The sequence below is a fragment of the Vipera berus genome (assembly GCF_964194415.1).
Source record: "Vipera berus genome assembly, chromosome: 1".
In the NCBI taxonomy this organism is placed as follows: domain Eukaryota; kingdom Metazoa; phylum Chordata; class Lepidosauria; order Squamata; family Viperidae; genus Vipera; species Vipera berus.
This window is the reverse complement of record NC_138202.1, coordinates 115,737,262-115,758,041: the sequence shown is the minus strand read 5'-3', so window position 1 is coordinate 115,758,041 and position 20,780 is coordinate 115,737,262. Positions and strand designations below refer to the sequence as shown.

Here is a 20,780-nt window from a genome sequence, read left to right as displayed (position 1 = left end):
TGATGCTTTATTGTTTGTTTCATTGTTTACTTTTTGTATTTTTGAATTCTGTTTACTTTTTGCAATCCTGCAAGAAAATGTAACAATATGGAGGAGGGGGAAAAGATTAGACTGGTCAACGAAGTGTAGCAGAATGTCCCACAGTAAAGTGCCAAAGCTGTTACCTGCTTAAGAAGGGAACACTCTTTTAGCAATTCAGAAGCTGAGGAATAATAAGTTAAGGCTGCCTCAGATGACACAAGGACAGAGCAGAAAAGTAGATTTGGGCGGGTGGGGGACATCTGTGCCATAGTTAGTACAATGGGGAAAGGTTCGATGAGGAGATGAAAAAGTCAAGGAATAAAGACGCTACAGTGGAAATAGGGGAAAGAGTCAGATATTCAAAGACGAATCTATAACAGACACAATACATACAGTTTATATCGTTCTTTTCATGGGGAGAATGCACAGCTAGTATTTAAACCAGTTGGACAACTTTTGCAGGTCCATGTCAATGTTGTGCTAGTTTGTGTAACGACCAACTCCTGCCAAGTTGTTTCAAGTGCTGTTGGAAGGCTACATGTTTCAAGATTTTGGTAAGCTCATTGTGAGTTTCTCTGACAAGTCTTGCATGAATTGCACAATTTCATAAGATTTCATTTGAGCTCACTGAAATCTCAAGATTTGGTGATCTTGAAACATTCTGGCCTTTCCTTTGGATTTTGAAAATACACCATGTTTAATTTGGCGGTACCATTTGAGGTGATGTGGACATAGTTGGAGGAAACGAGGTAAAGGCACACAAAGGCCTTTCCTTCTCCAAATCATGCATTAATAGATACTGTAAAATCGGGGGTGGGGGGAACTATCAACACTTACCATCAACATCTCACTAGTAAGGGAATTTACAAGGTCTGAGACAGATGAACGGGGCTCTGTTTTGTGATCAGTCTCCTCATGCTGGGTCTGACCTGGCACTGGTGTTGTGTTGACCATTTTCCCTCCAGAGGGTAATCTGTGGGAAAGAAGAGAAACCTTTACATATACTTTGAATATAATAAAAACTCTATATTTGTAACAGGGAGAAAGAATGTATATTATGGTAGATCCATTCAATAGTAGAAAAGTAACGAAAATGATGCAGTATTACCATTTAAACATCTGATATATAGTTTTGAATTTATCATTTATGATCCCTTTCATTTGCGGCCCATCTTTTTTCTGATATATGGTATTGCTAAGTTTTTCCTGGTAGTGATTAATAATGAGGAGGATGATTAAAACCAACATACTGTATTCGGATTTCTATTCTGCTTTTTCTCCAGGAGCTCAAAGTAGCTTATATGGAGATCCCTTCAACTGATCACCATTCCAAAAATTCTTTTCAGATTTTAGGCTGAAGGAAAGTGCTGGCTCAAAGTCATCTTGTGACGTTTCCTGGTGAACTTGAATCTGGATTTCTTTGATGCTAGTCCAGCACTTTAACCACTATACCACGTTGGCTCTCATTAGCTCATGAGGCTGAGCCAGATCATGAATGCTGGTTCGATTTGCTGTGGAGCTTGCTGCCAATTCCCTTCCTACCTCACAGGCCATTAACCTTCTCCAAACACAAACATTCCCTCTGTCAAAGAGAGAAGTGCTTTTGTTTACTTTCCTTGACAGGCAATTTCTGAGATGACGTACAGCCAGATGGTTTCTCAGCCAGTGTACTCAGAGCACTTAGGAAACCTGAGTGCTGGGTGACAGAGGGATGTCTTCCAGGGCCTTAGGAAAGGAGCAGAGTCAAAAAGCTAGGATAGATTGTCTATGACAGATCATATCTCTAGTTGAAAACATGACACAACCTGAGCTAAACCACTCTACTGTAGCTTACTTTTTGCCAGATGAATCAAGCTGTTGCAGTATTACCTTATTATCCAATGATTATGCCCCACTGAGCTGTATCAATGAAAGCATATGTAGCTACTGTCTTCCAGCTTACTTCTACTGAAGCAGAGAGGGAAATTGCTAACCAAAAGTTTCTTGGCAAACCCTGACTTCCTCTGTGTCTCCACAATAGCATAGCTATGGACTCTTAAGTTGAGCTGAGACGTAATATCTATGGTACAGATAAAAGCTTATTTCACCTGTTAATAAAACATTCAATATGGATCTCCATATAACATGAGCTATTCCACATGTCCAGCACACCTAGTCCGAATTATAGATTCACCAAAGCATATTAAAAACCTAGCCTCCTTCTGCTTCCTACCAGGGGATTCAAACATGAAGTATGTTTCTCATTGGCTTTTGTTTTAATCAGTGGTCATCTCCTTCTGACAAGCTTAGCAAACTTAAAAGAATCTAACATTTTCAGTTGTCAGGATGGGATGTTATTGCCTCTGGCATAAGGAAGTTTGGATTTTAGGATAGAGAAGTGAGATAGGAAAAAAAGAGAGGAACTGGTGGGCATTAGTATGTGAAAAGGGCATCTATAGAGGGAGAAATATAAATATCCTATTGTCTGAAAAACTATTTGGGACAATGGATGCAGAATGAGAGAGCTGGTTACAATTTTCAGAGGCTGGACATTTAACAAAGACATATCGAGATCCACACAATGATATATAAAGACATTGAAGAGAATTTATGCAACGCCTTTTGGGACAAGTTCAAGAACAAATGCAGAATTTCATGCCCAGTTAAATAAATAATATTCATCTGGAGTTTAAATACATTTTATATTTAAAGGTAGAAAGATCCATTCCAATTTTTTTGAGTGTGAGGAAAATACTGAACACTGAACAAATCTAGGGTAGAAGTCCTTTGTTTGAAGTGTTAAATTTTCATTTGGAGGGACCTGCAGTATGTATTTCTTGGCCAGAAACCTGTTCTTTCGAGGTCCCTTGTGTGAATTTTAGGGAAGAGTTTTATATTTTTAAAATATTTATAGCACTCCCATAATCCAGTTATTACTGGGTATCGTTTGTGATGCTCTATATGTTTCCTCAGAGACAAGGAAAGTGCATTGCCAAATGGTAGCATTTCTTTTTACTAGCCCCCACATCTTTAACAAAATGTTAAAGAAATACCCCTGGGTTGGTTGCCATAAGTACAGCAAGTCTGTTCCTCTAGTTGGACCCTGAATGTTAACCAAGGCATAAAAGCTCACCCATCATAAAGCCTAGTGACTGGTGCTGGGGGGAACTAGGAACGCCACTTTCAATTTCTGAAGTCACCGTTGATAATTAAAAACATCAGAAAGAGAAAAGCAATGGGCTTTATTAATCTAACATGTGACAATAAATATAGGTAGCAAGAAATAACTACCCGCAGGGCTGAATGTGCTCAAGAATGGCCCGGGGCAGGACAGGGTAGGTTTTGTCTGTGCCTGACATCCATTCAGGGCAAAATTCTTAAAATAATCATCAGAACATATGAATGCCTTAAGGATGATGGGATTATTTTCCCACTTAAGACAATTGCATTTGCTCTGATGTGATGCAATGTCCGGTGGTCTCAGGCAGAGCCGTTCCCACCACTTGCTACTGGGGCCTTCCAATATAGAAGCCATGTGTGGAAAAACAACTCTATTCCTGAGCTGCAGTCCTAGTTGTAAGAATACATGCTGGGGGCTCTTCCTGCATGTGATGCAAGGAGCTCCAAAAAGAGCAGGTCTCTCAGTGCAGAGAAGGGCTTGTAGAACAGTAAGCCTTAGGCCGATTGTTTTCAACCGCAACACCAGGTTTAAATCTTGTCAGAAGAAGAGATTCCCTGAAGTTGTCAATAAAATACATGAAAAGAACTGAAAAAACATGTATAGACAAAACGTTAGGTGACAGACAAATAATATCAGACAGATGCTAAGGGAGAAAACATCCAAGACCATGATGAGATACGAATCTCTTTCGATGTAGTACAAAGTGTCAGATGCACCAATGAACAGTTGCAATGGCTTATCACATGCACATCTGTAGGTATCCAAACATGCAGACATCTCTCTCACACGCTCATCCTTACAGAATCAAAAATGCTGCTATCAAGAAACAGAGCAATAAACAAATAACGTACAGGGGCAGGTTCAAGCTTGTTAAACATATGCAGGACAAATCAAGCCGTAGGAAATTTCAGATAGAAAGGTTATACTCTGAGACAGACTGGACACATGCAAAGAACTAGACATGCTGCCGGTGTATACCTGGAATAGAGACTAGCACATGCACACACAGATAAAAGAGGCTGAAACAGCTGAAGAAGAAAAAAAAGGTTAAAAATAAGTGTGTGTACGGGTGTGTGTAATAGAGAGAAAGTGTAAGCATATGCGTGAGGTCAGTTGTCAGAAGTCATGACAAATCCAAAGTTTATTTTTGCAACCACACTATACTGAATCAGCTGCAAATCTGTCTGGGAGTTCATGAATGCTTCAGAGTCACAAGAAAAGCAAAGAGAAACAAAAAGACTAAAAAGGAAGAAGGTCTTCTATTACAGGATCTGCATGGTGCCTCCTGACAGAACAGAAATAGGGTGAAAGAAATGGGTAAGACAGAGAAACACACACACACACACACAAACGCACACATTAGTAAGGGAGAAACAGCACACCCACAGGACAAGGCACTGGACTGGAGTTGCCAAAGCTAAGAATGGAGGAAAGATCAGGCAGCAACAGTAGAAAGACTAGAAAGAAAAAGGTGACAGAAGAAGATATTATAGAGAGGGGGACACAGGGCATGAGAAACTCAGAGGCTCACTGCAAACAAGGTCAGTGGAGAGAGGCCTAAGTCAGATGTGGCTGGAGTGCAAACAGAACCCTCCCAGCAGGCACCCGCAGGACTGCATCACAAGGCTTGTCGCAACCACTGGGCCAGATCAGCATTCCAAGGGCCAAGCAGACAGAGAAGAGGAAGGGAGGCAAGGCACAAAAGTGAAGGGAGGAGATGCGGGAGAAGGAGCACAGAGGAGTGAAAGCAGCATGGTGTGTGTAGGGTAGAAAAGAACAAACTGGAAAGGGAACAAGTAGAGACATGTTTCTACGAAACAGGCAGGAAAGAGAACAGAGGGCTTGAAACTGGCATCCCATTCCAATATTATCCTGGCTGGTAATATTTGTCCAGTCCACAAGCCCCATGAGGGCTCCATTGCAGAAGGCTGCAATTTTCTGGACCAATTACATCAGTCTCTTCTACACATCAGTATCTAGAGGGAAGGGGAACGAATGATGTGATTAGTGTGGCCTAATTTTGGTCATTGCTGAGGGTATTCTCAGGAAGACGTAGGCCAAGTCCTAGTCCTATTAGATCTCTCAGCGGCTTTTGATACCATCGACCATGGTATCCTACTGCGGTGTCTCAGGGGGTTGGGAGTGGGGGGCACTGTTTTACAGTGGTTCTCCTCCTACCTCATGGGCCGCTCGCAGTTGGTGTTGACGGGAGGGCAGAGGTCCACCCCGAGATCTCTCGTTTGTGGAGTCCCTCAGGGGTCGGTCCTCTCTTCCCTCCTGTTCAACATCTACATGAAGCCGCTGGGTGAGCTCATTCGTGGTTTCGGGGTGGGGTATCACCAGTACGCTGGTGATACCCAACTTTTTCTTTCCACCCCGAATCAACCCAGTGATGCCCTCGCCGTGATGTCCCGTTGCCTGGAGGCGGTCTGGGTTTGGATGGGGAGAAACAGGCTTCGTCTCAATCCTGCCAAGACTGAGTGGCTGTGCATACCGGCATCTCGGACTGACCAGCTTTTTCCATCGTTAACGATGGGGGGTGAGGTGTTACCCCCCGTCGATAGGGCTCGCAAGTTGGGCGTCCTCCTGGATTCACGGCTCAGTTTTGAAGATCATATAGGAGCCGTGACCAGGGGGGCTTTTGCCCAGGTTCGCCTGGTGCACCAGTTGCAGCCCTATCTGGACCGAGATGCCCTACGCACAGTCACTCATGCGCTCGTGACCTCCCGGTTAGACTACTGCAATGCTCTCTACATGGGGCTGCCCTTGAGGACCAACTGGTGCAGAATGCAGCTGCATGAGTTGTTATGGGAGCTTCCCGATACTTCCGTGTAACACCTCTTCTCCGCGAGCTGCATTGGCTTCCAGTTGCCCTCCGGGTGAGATTCAAGGTGCTGGTGATGACCTATAAAGCCCTAAATGGCTTGGGTCCAGACTATCTAAGGGAACACCTGCTGCCAGCATCAACCTCCCATCGTCCTGTGCGCTCCCACAGGGAGGGCCTTCTCAGGGTACCGCCGGTTAAGGAATGCCAGCAGGTTATTCCCAGGGGGAGGGCGTTCTCTGTGGCTGCGCCAGCCCTATGGAACCAACTACCCACGGAACTTAGGATGGCCCCCGACCTTCATTCATTTCGCTGGGACCTGAAAACCTGGCTCTTTGAGCTGTCTGGCCCAGACTGAGGTTTTTTTTATTTTTAATTGGATTTTAGATTTTAATTTTTAGGGTTTAAATTTAATTAATTGTTTTAACTGATTTTAATTTTGGTATTTTATGTTTTAATTGCCTTGTAAGCCGCCCTGAGTCCTACGGGAATAGGGCGGTATATAAACTCAATAAATAAATAATAAATAAATAAATAAGTAACGTTTGGCTGGCAGGTTTACTGCATATATTAGTTATGAAAAGATCTCACAGAATACCAAGGTCAAAGAAAATGATTTTTGATTCAGATAAGTCAGGGGTCTTCAAACCTGGCAACTTTAAGACTTGTGGACTTCAACTCCCAGAATTCCTCAGCCAACGTCTGGAGTTGAAGTTCAGAAGTCTTAAAGTTGCCAAGTTTGAAGACCCCTAAGATAAATGATTGTATGAAATTTGTTTCCCATTATATGGGATTTGCTTCAAATATTTGAAGCCCTTAAGATGTCAGGGCATGGCTTCTAATCTTCTCTTAAACCAAAGTTATAAGATCTCTGCATCTTTGGCTTAGCAGACACATACCCTGCTTGTCCTGACCTATTCCAAAATTTCCAAAAGGAAATGTTTGCTCTGATAACATGCAAATTTAATCTGACAATGTGGATATTTTCCAGATGAAACTAAAAACACTAGCTTTACTTTTAAAAAAATATAGGTCAGGTAAGATCCTACCAAGGCATATCTAGAGCACTTTCATGAAAAATCTACTGTACCTGCCTGATATTAGGTATTCTTGTTCCTGCTAAAGATGAATTCACGTGAAATACAAAGTATATCTAAACATTTGACCCATAATTATGGCAAGATAGATTTATTTACTTATGAGCCATCTGTAGGCCAGTTTTCAAATTACACAATGATACAGAAATTACTAAATGAGTGTAGATCTATGCTGTTACTTTGCATTGTGGTTTTTAAAAAACATTTTGCTTTATTATATTAGCCTTTTACTGATTTTTTTTACTGTTATTGAATATTTGCTTAAATAATAGTTACAACTAATTAAATGGGTGCATGCTGAAGCTATTGTAGGTTATTTCATAAATAGAATTTTGAGTTTTAAAAAATGAATAAATAGTAAAATAGGGACTTACAGAGATACCCGACTGATTACACTGTGAACAGAAGGGCCTTCTTTTCCTAAAAGAAAACTGGCCTCCTTAAGTTGCTATTTGTCTAAGAGGCAAGCTGTTATGAACATAAGTATCAGCTACCCTTCAGCTTATAGAAAGGAAGACGTTTTATCAAAGAATAAAGCTTGGGGAGGTATCTTCTCCCCACTGTCCTGATCTGATTAGGGCCCCTTGCAGTGGCTTTCTTTTTTGGTTTGTTTTATAAAAACAAAAAAAGTAACATGACAAATATGATTTGTGAATGAATGCAGACCCAAGGTTCCACAATTAACTTATCTTCTACATTTGGGCAGTAGGGCTTAATTTATTCTCAATTTTCTGTATTTGTGCATTTTGACATTTATGTCACTGTTCACCACCCTGAGTCCTTAGGGAGAAGGGCGGTATACAAATCAAATAAATAAATAAATAAATAAATAAATAAATAAATAATAAATAAATAAATAAATAAATAAATAAATAAATAAATAAAGTAAATTATTAAGACTTCTAAATTTAGAATGTCTCACAAAAGCCGATGTTATAAAACTGGAACTGGTCTTCATAACGACTTCTAGAAAGATACCTTTTATTGGCTATTGTTTATTAACTGCCCAACAAAGGATACTTTTACTAAGCTAAAGGTAAAGGTAAAGTTTCCCCCGCACATGCGTGCTAGTCGTTTCCGACTCTAGGGGCCGGTGCTCATCTCCGTTTCAAAGCCGAAGAGCCTGTGCTTGTCCGAGGATGTCTCCGTGGTCATGTGGCTGGCATGACTAGACACCAAAGGCGCACGGAACGCTGTTACCTTCCCACCGTAGTGGTCCCTATTTTTCTACTTGCATTTTTACGTGCTTTCGAACTGCTAGGTTGGCAGAAGCTGGGACGAATAACAGGCGCTCACTCTGTTACGCGGCACTCGGGATTCGACCCGCCAAACTGCCGACCTTCTGATCGACAAGCTCAGCGTCCTAACCCACTGAGCCACCGCGTCCCTTACTAAGTTAAGCTTATCAAATAGAGATGCCATATGGAATGAACATGAGCCAATACAGGGTATTTTCTCTCCTGGAGCACTACAATGAATTGAGAGATTGTTTACCTACTACTACTTAAATTATACATTGAAAAAACCATGTGAAATGGGAAGTGGGAAAAGATTTAGTGAAACAGTGCCTCAACAGGGTTAAAAATAGCTGGTAGGTGAGAAATGATGCCAATAAATTAATTCACTGATTTTGTGAAATCTGCTCCTTCCTACCATTTCACACTCATGTGAGAACTATTGAGGGCTCTGCATCTAGCTAGGCAGTTCTTCCTCTAGAACTCCCTATTGTTTAGCTCTTTCAATGAGTTAAACAACTATATCTTAGTAAATCTCTTTAGCCGACTGAGTGGAAGGTAGGGAAGAGGAAAAACAAGGAATCAGCTTATCATGGAGTACTGTAGCAATATTTTTACTGCTAGGTAGTTTATTTTAAGTCATCCAAGAGCCAAATACAAAGCCATTCTAACTATGGCAATGTTGTATAAATAATCTCAATTTGAGGCTAGAATTTATCTAATGGGCTTCATTACAATGGTAATTCATTATGAAGATGGCCTAAGTTCCTCTGTACTTTACTTCAGCAAGACTATCTTAAAAAAGCCCAACATTTTTTTTGCCACACTATAAACAGTATACTTTAATTGGGCAGGTTACTGAGAATAATTCTCCACCAAGAATTCCCAGCATTATGTATGGCTGAGGAAAACTTCATATTCCCTTAAAAATTTAGGTTCATTTTCAAGAAATTTCATTCTAATGATAAGAAGTCATGGCTGTTGAGAGGCAACACATATCAGCTTATCTTTTTATTCTTCAAACCTATAGTTCTTTTCAGACATTTATAGCATTTGAATATTATGCCTTGTCCATTTTTATAACAAACCTGCTGACCTTGAACTAAATTTATGAAGTAAAATAAACTCATGTCCTTTTTAGTTAAATCTTTGCAAGTAATAGACAAAAATACTGTCCCAGTTATTCTTATAAATATATCTGGAAGCAATTCCTAGAACATTCAGTATAAATTTAGTCCTCAGACAAGGATACACAGAATTCCACTTTACTTCTGAATCTACATTTAATCATCATATGAAATGGATTTGTCTCAAGGCTAGTCTTAAACCTGGGAAGTGATACTTTCTTTTCTTCTTCAGTTTGTGTGTGTGTGTGTGTGTGTCTATGCGCGTGCGTACGCGCTAGTGAGAGATAGAGAGAGAAATGCTTGTAGTGGGACTTATACTCTGTTTTCACACGTTTTCAGGGATACAAGTAAAAGGACTATATGAAATTGGAGAAATGTACTAGGATTTATATGAGTTAAGTACATAGTATACATTTGGGAAAATATTAGCCATGAGATTCCAGTGACTTTCCTAGAGAAACTCAGCAACCAGCAGGGGAACAAGAATGCCAGCAGGATGGTCTTAAGAGTGACTTAGATATTCATTGGCTGAGAATTTCTATTTCCAGGACCAGCCTTCCATTTTGTCGTTGGGATAGGATGGAAGGCTTTCTTTCCTCTTGCCGTTCTTGTGGCTGAAAGCCTCTGTCTCCTACTCATACCTCTTGTCCCCCTGAGAATTCTGGTTCTGCTGGTTCCCAGAAGTTTGTAGATCAGGTATATTGGCAAAGTCGTCCTGTTCTGAGAGCCCCAAAACAAGTGATAGCACCACCATACGGCCTTCCCTGTCCAGAGGTGATCCATCCAGGGGAATGAAGAGGCCCCAGATTCAGTGAGCAGGATGCAGGTAAAAGAGGCAGACAGGAAAGAGAAAAAAGAACAAAGCATAAGACAAGAAAGTAGAAAGAACGCGAATACTGTAAAACTGCAATGAACAGGAGAGTATAATATGTAACTACTGTTCCCACAATACACATTAAATTCTCAATTTTCTTTGACAAGATTCAGAGCAAGAATTAACAGACGTTAGAAGAAACAAAATAATTTATTAAAAGGGAGTTACATAAGACGGAGCCTAGAAAGCAAATTTTTCAAGAGAAAAGCATCTTGCTACTTTGGCACAGATAAGAAACTTGATCTGTTTCTAGAATCATTGGTTCATTTATTATTTTTACTTAGTAGATTTATATTCTGAGCTCAAGGGATATTTATGATATTCTTTTCCCCATGTTTTTTTTCTCCCCAATAATCTGGTGAAATAATTTGGACTGAGAGAATAATTAGTCCAAGCCATCCATGAGATACCACAGATGAAAATGGATTTGGATAGCGCTGATTGCTGATGGCAGTCTGAAACAATTGTGTTGCACAAATAACTCCAACTGTTTCAGTATATTTTACAAAATTGTAGCTTGCTACTAAGAACCACTAGACATTTTGGCATTATCCACAATGATTATTGTACGCTACCCAGAGTCACTTCTCGTGAGATGGGCGGCTATAAAAATTTGACAAATAAATAAATAATAACTGGACATTATTGTCATTGGAATGTAGTTATTGGAACTATTCTGGGGTCAATAGCAATGATGGATCCTGCAAGTGACTGACTGATATAGTCCAAGAATAGCTATAGACAGCAATGTAAAACAATGAAAACCATTACCGATTTATTTAGTCATTCAGGCATTCATGTTGGGTGTGTGCTTCTTTCAGATTGCTATTGAATGATGTTCAGTTTTGTATTGTAAACAGCAAGGACTCTCAATCAGGACATTTATTTAATCCCAATCTAAAAGTGGTTGCAGTATAGTTTTAAAATCACAATCCGCATAGTTTTAACATTTTAAGATTTTAATTACTTTTTTTACTTGTTTTATAACTTATAATTCACCCACAGTCACTTTATAGGGGAGATGGGTGGAATAAAAACAAACAAACAAATAAATAAATGTGGATTGGCACTGAAGAAGAGGTGCCTTGGTGGGAATTTGTCCGGTGCATTGGCAATTACTGCTGCAGTTAAAAGTGTTTATTGTTCGGGGCTAGAATTTTATATTTTTCCATCTTTTGTCGTAGAGAAAACTACTCAGATTCTTGCATATATTTAATGTTATCATGGTCAAATCTAAAATCACAGTAAAGGATGTTATGGCCATCTGAAATTCCAACTGGAGAACAGGTATTCCACTTTGATATATAGGCCTTATAAATTTGTGACCAATGTGATTTTAAAGCTGATTTCTAAGTTTTAGAGAATTCCAGGCATTTTTGCTCTGAACAAGAATGTTTTGGCCTTTGTTGGCTAGCAGTTGTTATTACCCCAGGGTGCAAAAGACAGTGATGCATCAAAAAACAATGCTGTGACTGCAGTTCCAGTGTTGTTCATATGTCATTGAAATATGAGGTGTCTGCACACTGTCATCTAGGCTTCCCTGTTTGTCACTCCTTGTGAAACCTTCCACGTAGCTGAATTCAGAATGGGTCAGACCATTCCAGTAACTAAAAGGGGCTCTGAGTAGGAATTCTGTGATAAAATCTGAAGCCGTCTGAGCTGCAATGTACCAGAGGCCACGCCTGTCATTTGTGAAAGGACATGGAACTAGAAAAGGGAGCAATTATGACAGGCTAAATGTCATGGGGTATTCAAATACATCACAACTGACCATCGCTCTCTGTTCTTTCCTCTTTATCTGAGTTTCAAAGATGTTTAATAAACAGATAATGATATGGTTTTGGATATGAATCAACAAAGAAGCAAGGATCTGTAATCAGCAGGAACTTGCTCTGTTTTGGCTCGAATGTGGGCCAGCTTAAAATAAAATCCGGAGCAAAATCTAAGCCCATGAGTGTCATATTGGTCTGTTTGTTCTGTAAATAATAAAGGACTTCCATAGAAACTTCAATATTGAGAGAAGTAATCTATGGCAATAAAATTATGCTAAAGTACAGCAACTTTAGTAATGCTAAAGTACAGCAACTAAGATGATCAAAGGCCTGGAGACTAAAACATCTGAAGAATGGCTGCTAGTTTGGCTAGTCTAAAGAAAAGAAGAAACAGGGGCAACATGATAGCAGTATTCCAGTATTTGAGGGGCTGTCACAAAGAAAAGGGGGTTAAATTATTCACCAAAGCACCAGAGGGCAGGACAAGAAACAATGGTTGGGAACTGACCAAAGAGAGAAGCAACCTGGAATTAAGGAAAAACTTCCTAACAGTGAAGATGATTAACCAGTGGAACATCTTGCCTTCAGAAATCATGGGTGCTCCATCACTGGAGATTTTTAAGAAGAGACTAGACCAGGGGTAGGCAACCTTGGCTCTTTTATGACTCGTGGACTTCAACTCCCAGAACTCTTGAGCCAGCATGGTTGGCTCAGGAATTCTGGGAGTTGAAGTCCACAAGTCATAAAAGAGCCAAGGTTGTCTACCCATGGACTAGTCACTTGCCTGAAATGGTATAGGTTCTCCTGCTTGAGCAGGGGGGCTGAAGACCTCCAAGGTCCCTTCTAGCTCTATTCTATTCTACTTGTTTAAGTGACACATTATGCTATAAATTGGCTATTTTTTTATATTTTATTCATCATTTCTTTTACGTTTCCTCCTTATTCTGGATCACACACACAGGCAAATCTTGAAATTTTAGTTTTGATTAGTAAGGCTCCTGTTATGTCTTTTATTTAATAGAAAGTTTCATGGACAATGAGCACAGTAAGAGTGAACCGATATTTTGTAACATCAATAATATTTTGCACAGGCTGAGATTATGAACCAGACCACAACATCATCAGGGAAATGCTGCCAAAATTAGCCATGAATTCTCTCCAGTCCAATTTCATATAGCTGTACTTCTGAGAATGGTTATTTGGGATTTGCACTAAAAATTTGCAGTGGAATCCCATGTCATAAGAAGAGTCCTTCTGCTTATGACTCCAGCCTACCTCAAGAAGGGGGAAAAATTGAGGTTTACATCCATGTTTTGGATGCATCCCAAACCCTGAGCTTGCTGTAGAAGGAAAAAGGTTTTTGTGGGTTTGATCCAAGAATAACTTTCTAATATGTAGCAACACTGAACATTGCCATCCTAAAGCTTGAACCCTCATTCTAAGTAGGCTAGAGAATGTAATTTTTACTTTCCCAAATTTGGCAAGCATCATCTCCTCAGAATGTGAAACCACTTTTGCTAATGTCAATGTACATTTCCCAAAAATGTTTGTGTAACTCATGTTTTGGGGGAAAAAGAGGAAACTCTTCAAATAGTATCAATCTATTTAAAATTACAGTAAAAACTTTAAAAAGTGGTTTATTTCTCTTCTGTCATTTGGTAGGAAGGCATACGAAGCCTAGAAATTCTGAAGGGAGCTTTGTTTGGATCAGAGATGAAGCAGGCAATTCCCAAAATAGCTAGAGGTAAAGCAATGCATTTTCTGAAATGCTAAAGCAAGATTGGGGGCACATTTTTATTTTGATTCTTAGACTGATTTACCATATGTTTGATGAGATATAAATTCAGGAGAATTCAGTCTGGCAGCCATTTTAAAAATTAATGAAATAAGAAGAAGAGTCTGCAGCTGGATGTCTGAGATAGTTCATAATATCTAGAACATCTCTGCCAATGTTAGTTGTCCATCAGAAAAGAAAATAATTCTATATGTATTTTATGCTGTCCTAACTCCTCTCTCAACCTTCTCTACATTTTTGAGACTTTCCCAGGCTGTTCTATAAAACGCTTCTGTATCTTAAATTCGCATAGAAGGAAGCAAGAAGGAAGATAACTTTACACTTGCCCTTCAGAGTACTTATAATGAGCTATCCACACATAAAAATGTAATGGACAGCTTGTTCTATCTTCAGAGGCCTTCTATGTACTTTAGAATGCAAAGTGATACAAAGGCTAAAGTGCTTGTTCTCACTTTCAAAATCAGCCAATCATTGACTCCCAGTCTCTGAGTTTCTCTGTGCCTCACTGTTCCACAAGTGCAGTTAAAAATATGTCATCTCACAAGTCCAGTCACATTGTTTTAATTAACAATTATTTTAATTCACAAATGTATATGGCTCTGCATATCTTCTGCATCCCCTGAGATTGCAGAAGCCAGGACCTTAATTTGTGGAGCTTGTATTGCTTCCAACCAGAACTGTTAGGTTAACAGCAGGTACTGTAAAAATAATGATAGGAATGCTCTTTGAAATAAAAAGTTATAGAAAATCTTGATGATTTTAAAGAAGGTGAGTGCCATCAGTTTAGCCATTTTGGCTCCTGAATCCCTCAAAATGGGAAGTATTTCTGATTGTCTGAAAGTGTGTGTGAAGGTTCAAAAAGGAGCATTAAGTCTCTGCTTGATCATGTCTTTTAACAGATGGGGTAATCAGAAATGTATACAGTATTCCAAATGTGGACATACAACAGAGTTGTAAAAAAGGATTGCAATATTGGCACTTTTATTTTCAAGCCCTTCCCTAATGATTTCTAACATGGTATTTATATTTTTCATAGTTGTCAGAGAACCTTCTGAAGCTCTTTGTAATCAGTTTGGTTTTTATCACTCTGAATAAATTTTAGAGGGCCATTGGTTTGGGTTGGACCAAAACCTACCCAATCCAGCATTCTGTTCCCATATTGGCCAAAAAACAAAGAGCAAAATTGCACAGATGGTAGCTATCACATGGTCAGTTCATGGCAGCATGTTTTTCCCCCCTCAGGGATCAAATTTAATTATTTTAACTGTTTTTAACTCTTGTATTGTATTGATGTTTTTAAATACTTTGTAAACCGCCCTGAGTCCTACGGGAAAAGGGCGGTATATAAATTCAATAAACTTAAACTTAAACTTAAACTGACCCTAATGTGTACTCTGGGTCTTAGTATGTCTTGATTTATTTCATTCCTAACATCAAATTTCCTTAGGAACCCAGGGACTAACTTGACCTAAACACATCTCTTCCTTGCAGTTATGATCTAACCCTTAGTTTCATTTCATTTATTCCAATTGCAGCCATTTTCATAATAATAATACAAAAATATTTATAGAGAATAGATCAGCCTTTCCTAAGCAGACCTTCTTAGATATCTTAGACCTCAATGCTCATAATTTTCAGCAACGATGTTAATTAGGATCCATCACACTGGGAAGGCATTAGATTAATGGGATAGAAATTGAGACATATAGAAACACACTCTTTCACAACCACAAAATTTGCTCTGTAGAATTGATGGGTTGGAAAGTTGGGAGAAAGGGGAAGTTTAGTTACGCAGACATTGCTTCAAAGATAATCCTCTCTGAAAACAATAGTTTCATGAATTGTTTTATTGTACAAACACTACTGGCATGACATGCTCTGATCTATTCTTAGCTTTCTGTTTATACACTTCAGCAAGGGAATGGAAAACATACCAGTTTTTTACCCAAGATCTGTCAGAATAGAGGGTTTTTTTTTGTATTCATGAATTAACTTTTAATTGTGTCTGATAGATTCATGACCAAGGGCATGTAAAATTCTGCATTGGTTGAGCAATAGGTGGAGAGAGTGTAGGGATTAATCATATTCAGCACATCTCAAATTTTCAGATTACATCTACTATATAAAATGTATAAACTATGATTCTGCTTTTATAGATCTCTGTAATAATACTGTTAGGTTTGAGTTATTCGTTCTAGGAAGTAATCTCATTCTGTAATCACTAAAATTAAGGGTTTGCTACTTACAGCTTATCAGTCAGGCCGGTAATCATTTTACCTTACATCTGCTAACACTTGGAACAAGTCTTAATTCCCTTGGCAAGGTTTCTTCTACTGTTACTACTAACTCAAAAGCCAGAAGGTGGAAATAGTATTGTTAATATTTGAAAATGCCTCATTATATACTTCAGTTAGAATAGGCCAGGTTTCTTCAAACTTGGCCCTTTTATGACTTGTGGACTTCAACTCCCACAATTCCTCAGCCAGGCACACTGGCTGAGAAATTCTGGGAGTTGAAGTCCACAAATTATAAAAGGGCCAAGTTTGAAGACCCCTGGAACAGGTAATATGTGACTTCCCAAAGGCTGTTAGCGTCCATTTCTTATCTTCTCATATTTGGCTGGGTTGATTAGTAAAGATGGGTCTTGGAGGTAACAGCATCTGGGGTATGGGCGTATCTTGTAGAAGGGAAAGAATGCAAATGGAAATACAAAGACAAATCGTAGCATGATCTGTATTCCACTAAAGAAACATTGCTTCATCAAACTGCTCACTATGTCCATATTTCTGGGCTTTAGAATAAAGCCTGCCTAGTATTCACTGACAATAGCAAGAGCTGTGAATACCAAGGAAATATCTGTTATCAATAACTTAAACCCTGTTCTTTGCCAGCCATCATGCAGTGATTTCCACCTACCAGGTGACAACCACATTCATATGACAATGTTGTTCTTCAGTTGCACATCTTTCAGGTGAGGCGTGGCACATTCAGAATGGCAATTCTTTTTCCAATTCAAAGTAAGCCGCTTGGCAAGATTTATTGTAAAATGCAGAATTAGGAAAATGAACCTCACCGAACTTAAGGAAAAACAAGTAACAATGAAGGGGGAAAAACTATTCTGACATTTTTATGAGTCCTACTAATCTTTCCCCAGATGTCCTGCATTTGCATAAAAATTAGTCCAGAGATTTACAATGGCAAGGAAGGAGAATCTCCAAAGAGATTCAATTTGCTCATCTAGCTGAAACTATTTATCAAGACCACTATATATTACAATGTACAATATGTACATTCACGTCAAGACTAGTCAATAGCTAAATGGCTATAATGCCCTCATAGGCTTCATTATGTTTGATAGGTACTGAACAAAGGGAGATCACGAGTGTATCTGCCTGCTTCTATATCTGATAACAAGATTAAGTGTTTGTCATTAGCGTTAGCTGAGATCCGTTCTTTTACTGGTGCTTAAGTATCAGTTTTCCAGATAACTTTCATTAAATTATTATAAAGATTATTCTGTTCCTGGGAACTTGCAATTTTCTTGCTAAATTTGGCAAAAACAGTTGTTGTTATAACTAATCAGCTTTCTAAAGAGAAAAATGAAACACTGGCTAAAGTTTAAGACCAGTTTTTTAAAGAGGAAAAAAAACCCACCTGAAGCAGAGTGGGTGGGTCCATGGTACTGCTTGAGATTCATTTGTGATATTTGTGAAATAATGGATTAATTAGCTTTTCTGTTGTCCATTCATATTGAAAAGTTGTTTGTTGTTTATACCACAGATTTTGTAACTAGTGTACTGTTTTTAGGGTTGGATGCAGGGGCACTTTGGATTTAAAACTTTGGTCATTAGTCTATTCTGTACAGGGTTCACCATAGAGCAGCACTTGGGTCTGGTTAGTTCTTGGTTGGGAGATTTTTAGGGAATCCCAGAGTCGTTGGCTAAATTGGATGGCTGAAAAACATCCTTGACAGTAACAGTGGCAAAAAATTTCCTTATTGTTGCAAAAACTAAACAAAACCCCAACCCCCCCAAAAATCCTGCCCGAGTGTGTTGACTCGAATGAGCTTTTTATCTTCATTCTAAATTTATAACGTATAGATTTCTTTTTAAAAGGTGCAGCTGTGATCTCTGTCACAATGAATATTTTGCCTGCTGACTTCAGACAGCAAGGCCTTATTATTGCAGCCTCCTTTGGGCCTGGAAATGGTGGTAGTTAATAAATGCATCAGCGCTGGATACAAGGAAACCCAGATTTCTTTTTAAATGTAAACCTAAAGGTATTGGCTTTTCTAGTGTTTGGGCTAGGAGAGTGAGAGTATTAAAAAGCTGTAGGTTCTTGCAAAGGAACATCAGTTGGACTAAGCAGCTTGTTCTTATTTAGTGGAAGCTTTTCCCCCGATCAATGAGCAAATGATGTTGTGCAGAGAAAACCACAATCCCCCAGAGCTCAAATGAAATTCATCTATAAAACCAGGAACCATGTGAATGAAGAGAAAGCTAGAGGCACTTTATACACAGGGCTTCGGCCTCATCACTTCTGTTTTGCCATTTGAGATGCTTGGGCAAGATAGGCAGATTCATATTGTCCATCTCTCAGGCTTTACCTCTCTCAAAGCAGCACAGCCTTTGCTGGGCCGCACCACCATTTCTCTGGGGTCTCAAAATAGAACAGAGGGCCATTCTGCCATTAATTTATGTTCTGTAGTTGAGCCTTTTAAATAAAGCCCCCAAAGACAACCATGGAAGGAAGCAAGAATGGGGAGGGAAATCTTTCTCTTTCTTTCTTTCTTTCTTTCTTTCTTTCTTTCTTTCTTTCTTTCTTTCTTTCTTTCTTTCTTTCTTTCTCTCTCTCTCTTTCTCTTTCTTTCTTTCTTTCTTTCTTTCTTTCTTTCTTTCTTTCTTTCTTTCTTTCTTTCTTTCTTTCTTTCTTTCTTTCTTGGCACTTCCTCATTAATTGGAGGGGAAGAATTGCTCAGGCTGTTCAGCTGGAATTCTCAAAATCACTGCCCTAAATGATTGTAGGCTTTTCTCCAATTGTTTCTAGATGTTGAGCGGATTGGCTAGGAAGTAAAAAACACCGGCTCTGTTAAATTATATCTCTATGCCTCTCTCTCTATATCTCTATCTCTTTCTCTAACTGTAAGACAAGAGAAACAAAAATGAATAAATGAATTTGCTCCACAGTTATTAAAGGCCCTGTCTAGCACTGTCTATAATGTTCTTTCAGTAGCAGACAAACACATTTCACTTTCCTTGTTCTCTTTTAAAGTCATTTTTGTACACTTTTTCTTTGTCTTTTGTTTTCTTTGATTCTTCTGGATTTAATCATAGTCTTATTATTTGAATGCTGCATTTTATGATATTCCATTTTTACTGTATCTTTATTTTTAGATTTTTTTTTGTAAACCACTCTGAGCTTTCTTTTTTTTTGATAAATATATAATTTTGAAAGCACCACCACCATCACTATTGGAGTCCTTCTGTGAGGGGGCTAGGTTCCAAATGTGATAAATAAAAATCACTGCCTACAGTTTAATTAGCCTGGACAGAAAAAAAAATTCTCCCCAACTCCAATGATGGAAAACTGTTTAAGGCTGGCATTGATAAAAACCAGCCTAAAGAAAACATATTGAGTGGCCTGCCTAAGATTGATTATGTTGTATATATGGGCATCATGACGTTGTTGTATTGATAAATCCTCATAAATGTGCATGTTTCAGCTGAAGACTGGAAACTGTTATATAAATCAATTAAATATTGGACCCCGCTATTGAAATCTTTAACCCAAGTATTTCAGTGCAGCCTCATTTATGCACAACTGAGTTCAATCTCTCTCCAAAATGTCTATTCCTAATTCAAGCTGGACAGATCAATCTATCCATTTATAAGCAAATGGAAAAATCTAGCCTGGGGGAAAAGCAAGAGATTGTTGTCTCCTGTTCCAACAAAAATAGATCTTTTACAGAAAGCATCTATGAAGAATAGCTGCTATCTCTGTTGCATTAATAAAGCATTTAAGAAATATTTTAAATGCAATAATTAATTAAAAAAGAGCTTGAAGGAATATCATTAAACACCATCTTGGATAAAATCCTGCCCTGAAAAATATTTGTCAATCTGTTCCCTGAAAACTTCAGAACATCAGATATTACTACCAATGTTACTTGGCTCTAATGCTGATGTTAAAAGTTAAAATATTAAAATATTCTATCAATATTTTAGCAAAATATTTTCTAAAATGAAAAACCTTTGCACATAACTTTGATTCCTGTGAGTAATTCTCTATTCTTTTTTCTTCTAAATAATATTTTTTTTCCTTTTTCTTAATCTTCTTCTCACTAAATGCATTCAGTGACCCCCATTTTTCATAATGTAATTTACCTTTAATCCTGCTACCATTCTCATAATCATTTTGCTTATTTGCAACAAAGTTTGATAGACATTGTATTATCAAGGGTACCTCATCACTGCCTTTTAGCTCTATTTGGGAATATATGCAAAACTAAAGACAACAGCAATTATTAGTAATTAACACTATTCCTATATATTTACAAGATGGTTCTATGATGGTTCTGTTCTCCTACCACTATAGACACAATTTTACATCATTTCTTGCAACAGTGTTTATAAAGCTGATTAACAAAAGATTTTTAATCAGCTTGGACCTGTTATGCTGTTTTAATTTTATGCACTGTGAAACATAATTATGAGGTAAGGCACACTAAACAATGTAGTGTTGACTAAATCAATTAGCTCTATGTGTATGTGAATCTTTGATTTCAACTATTCCTGACCACCAGTGAAAGAAAGCAGAATCTATTAGTGCTATTATTATACAGATGTGTTTGTGTTTGTATTGTCAGTGATGTACAG

The 20,780-nt window shown here is 38.5% G+C and overlaps 1 protein-coding gene across 1 annotated transcript in view; it reads right to left on the bottom strand.

Annotated features, from left to right (window-relative positions):
• SYT7 (synaptotagmin 7) overlaps window positions 1-20,780 on the bottom strand; it is a 250,613-nt gene that overhangs the window by 41,465 nt on the left and 188,368 nt on the right. The window contains exons 7-8 of the mRNA XM_081337079.1: window positions 10,106-10,228; window positions 859-994 (exon numbers count right to left, since the gene is read on the bottom strand). Of these exons, the coding sequence (XP_081193205.1) occupies window positions 859-994; window positions 10,106-10,228 (259 nt within the window). The remainder of the gene's footprint in view (window positions 1-858; window positions 995-10,105; window positions 10,229-20,780) is intronic.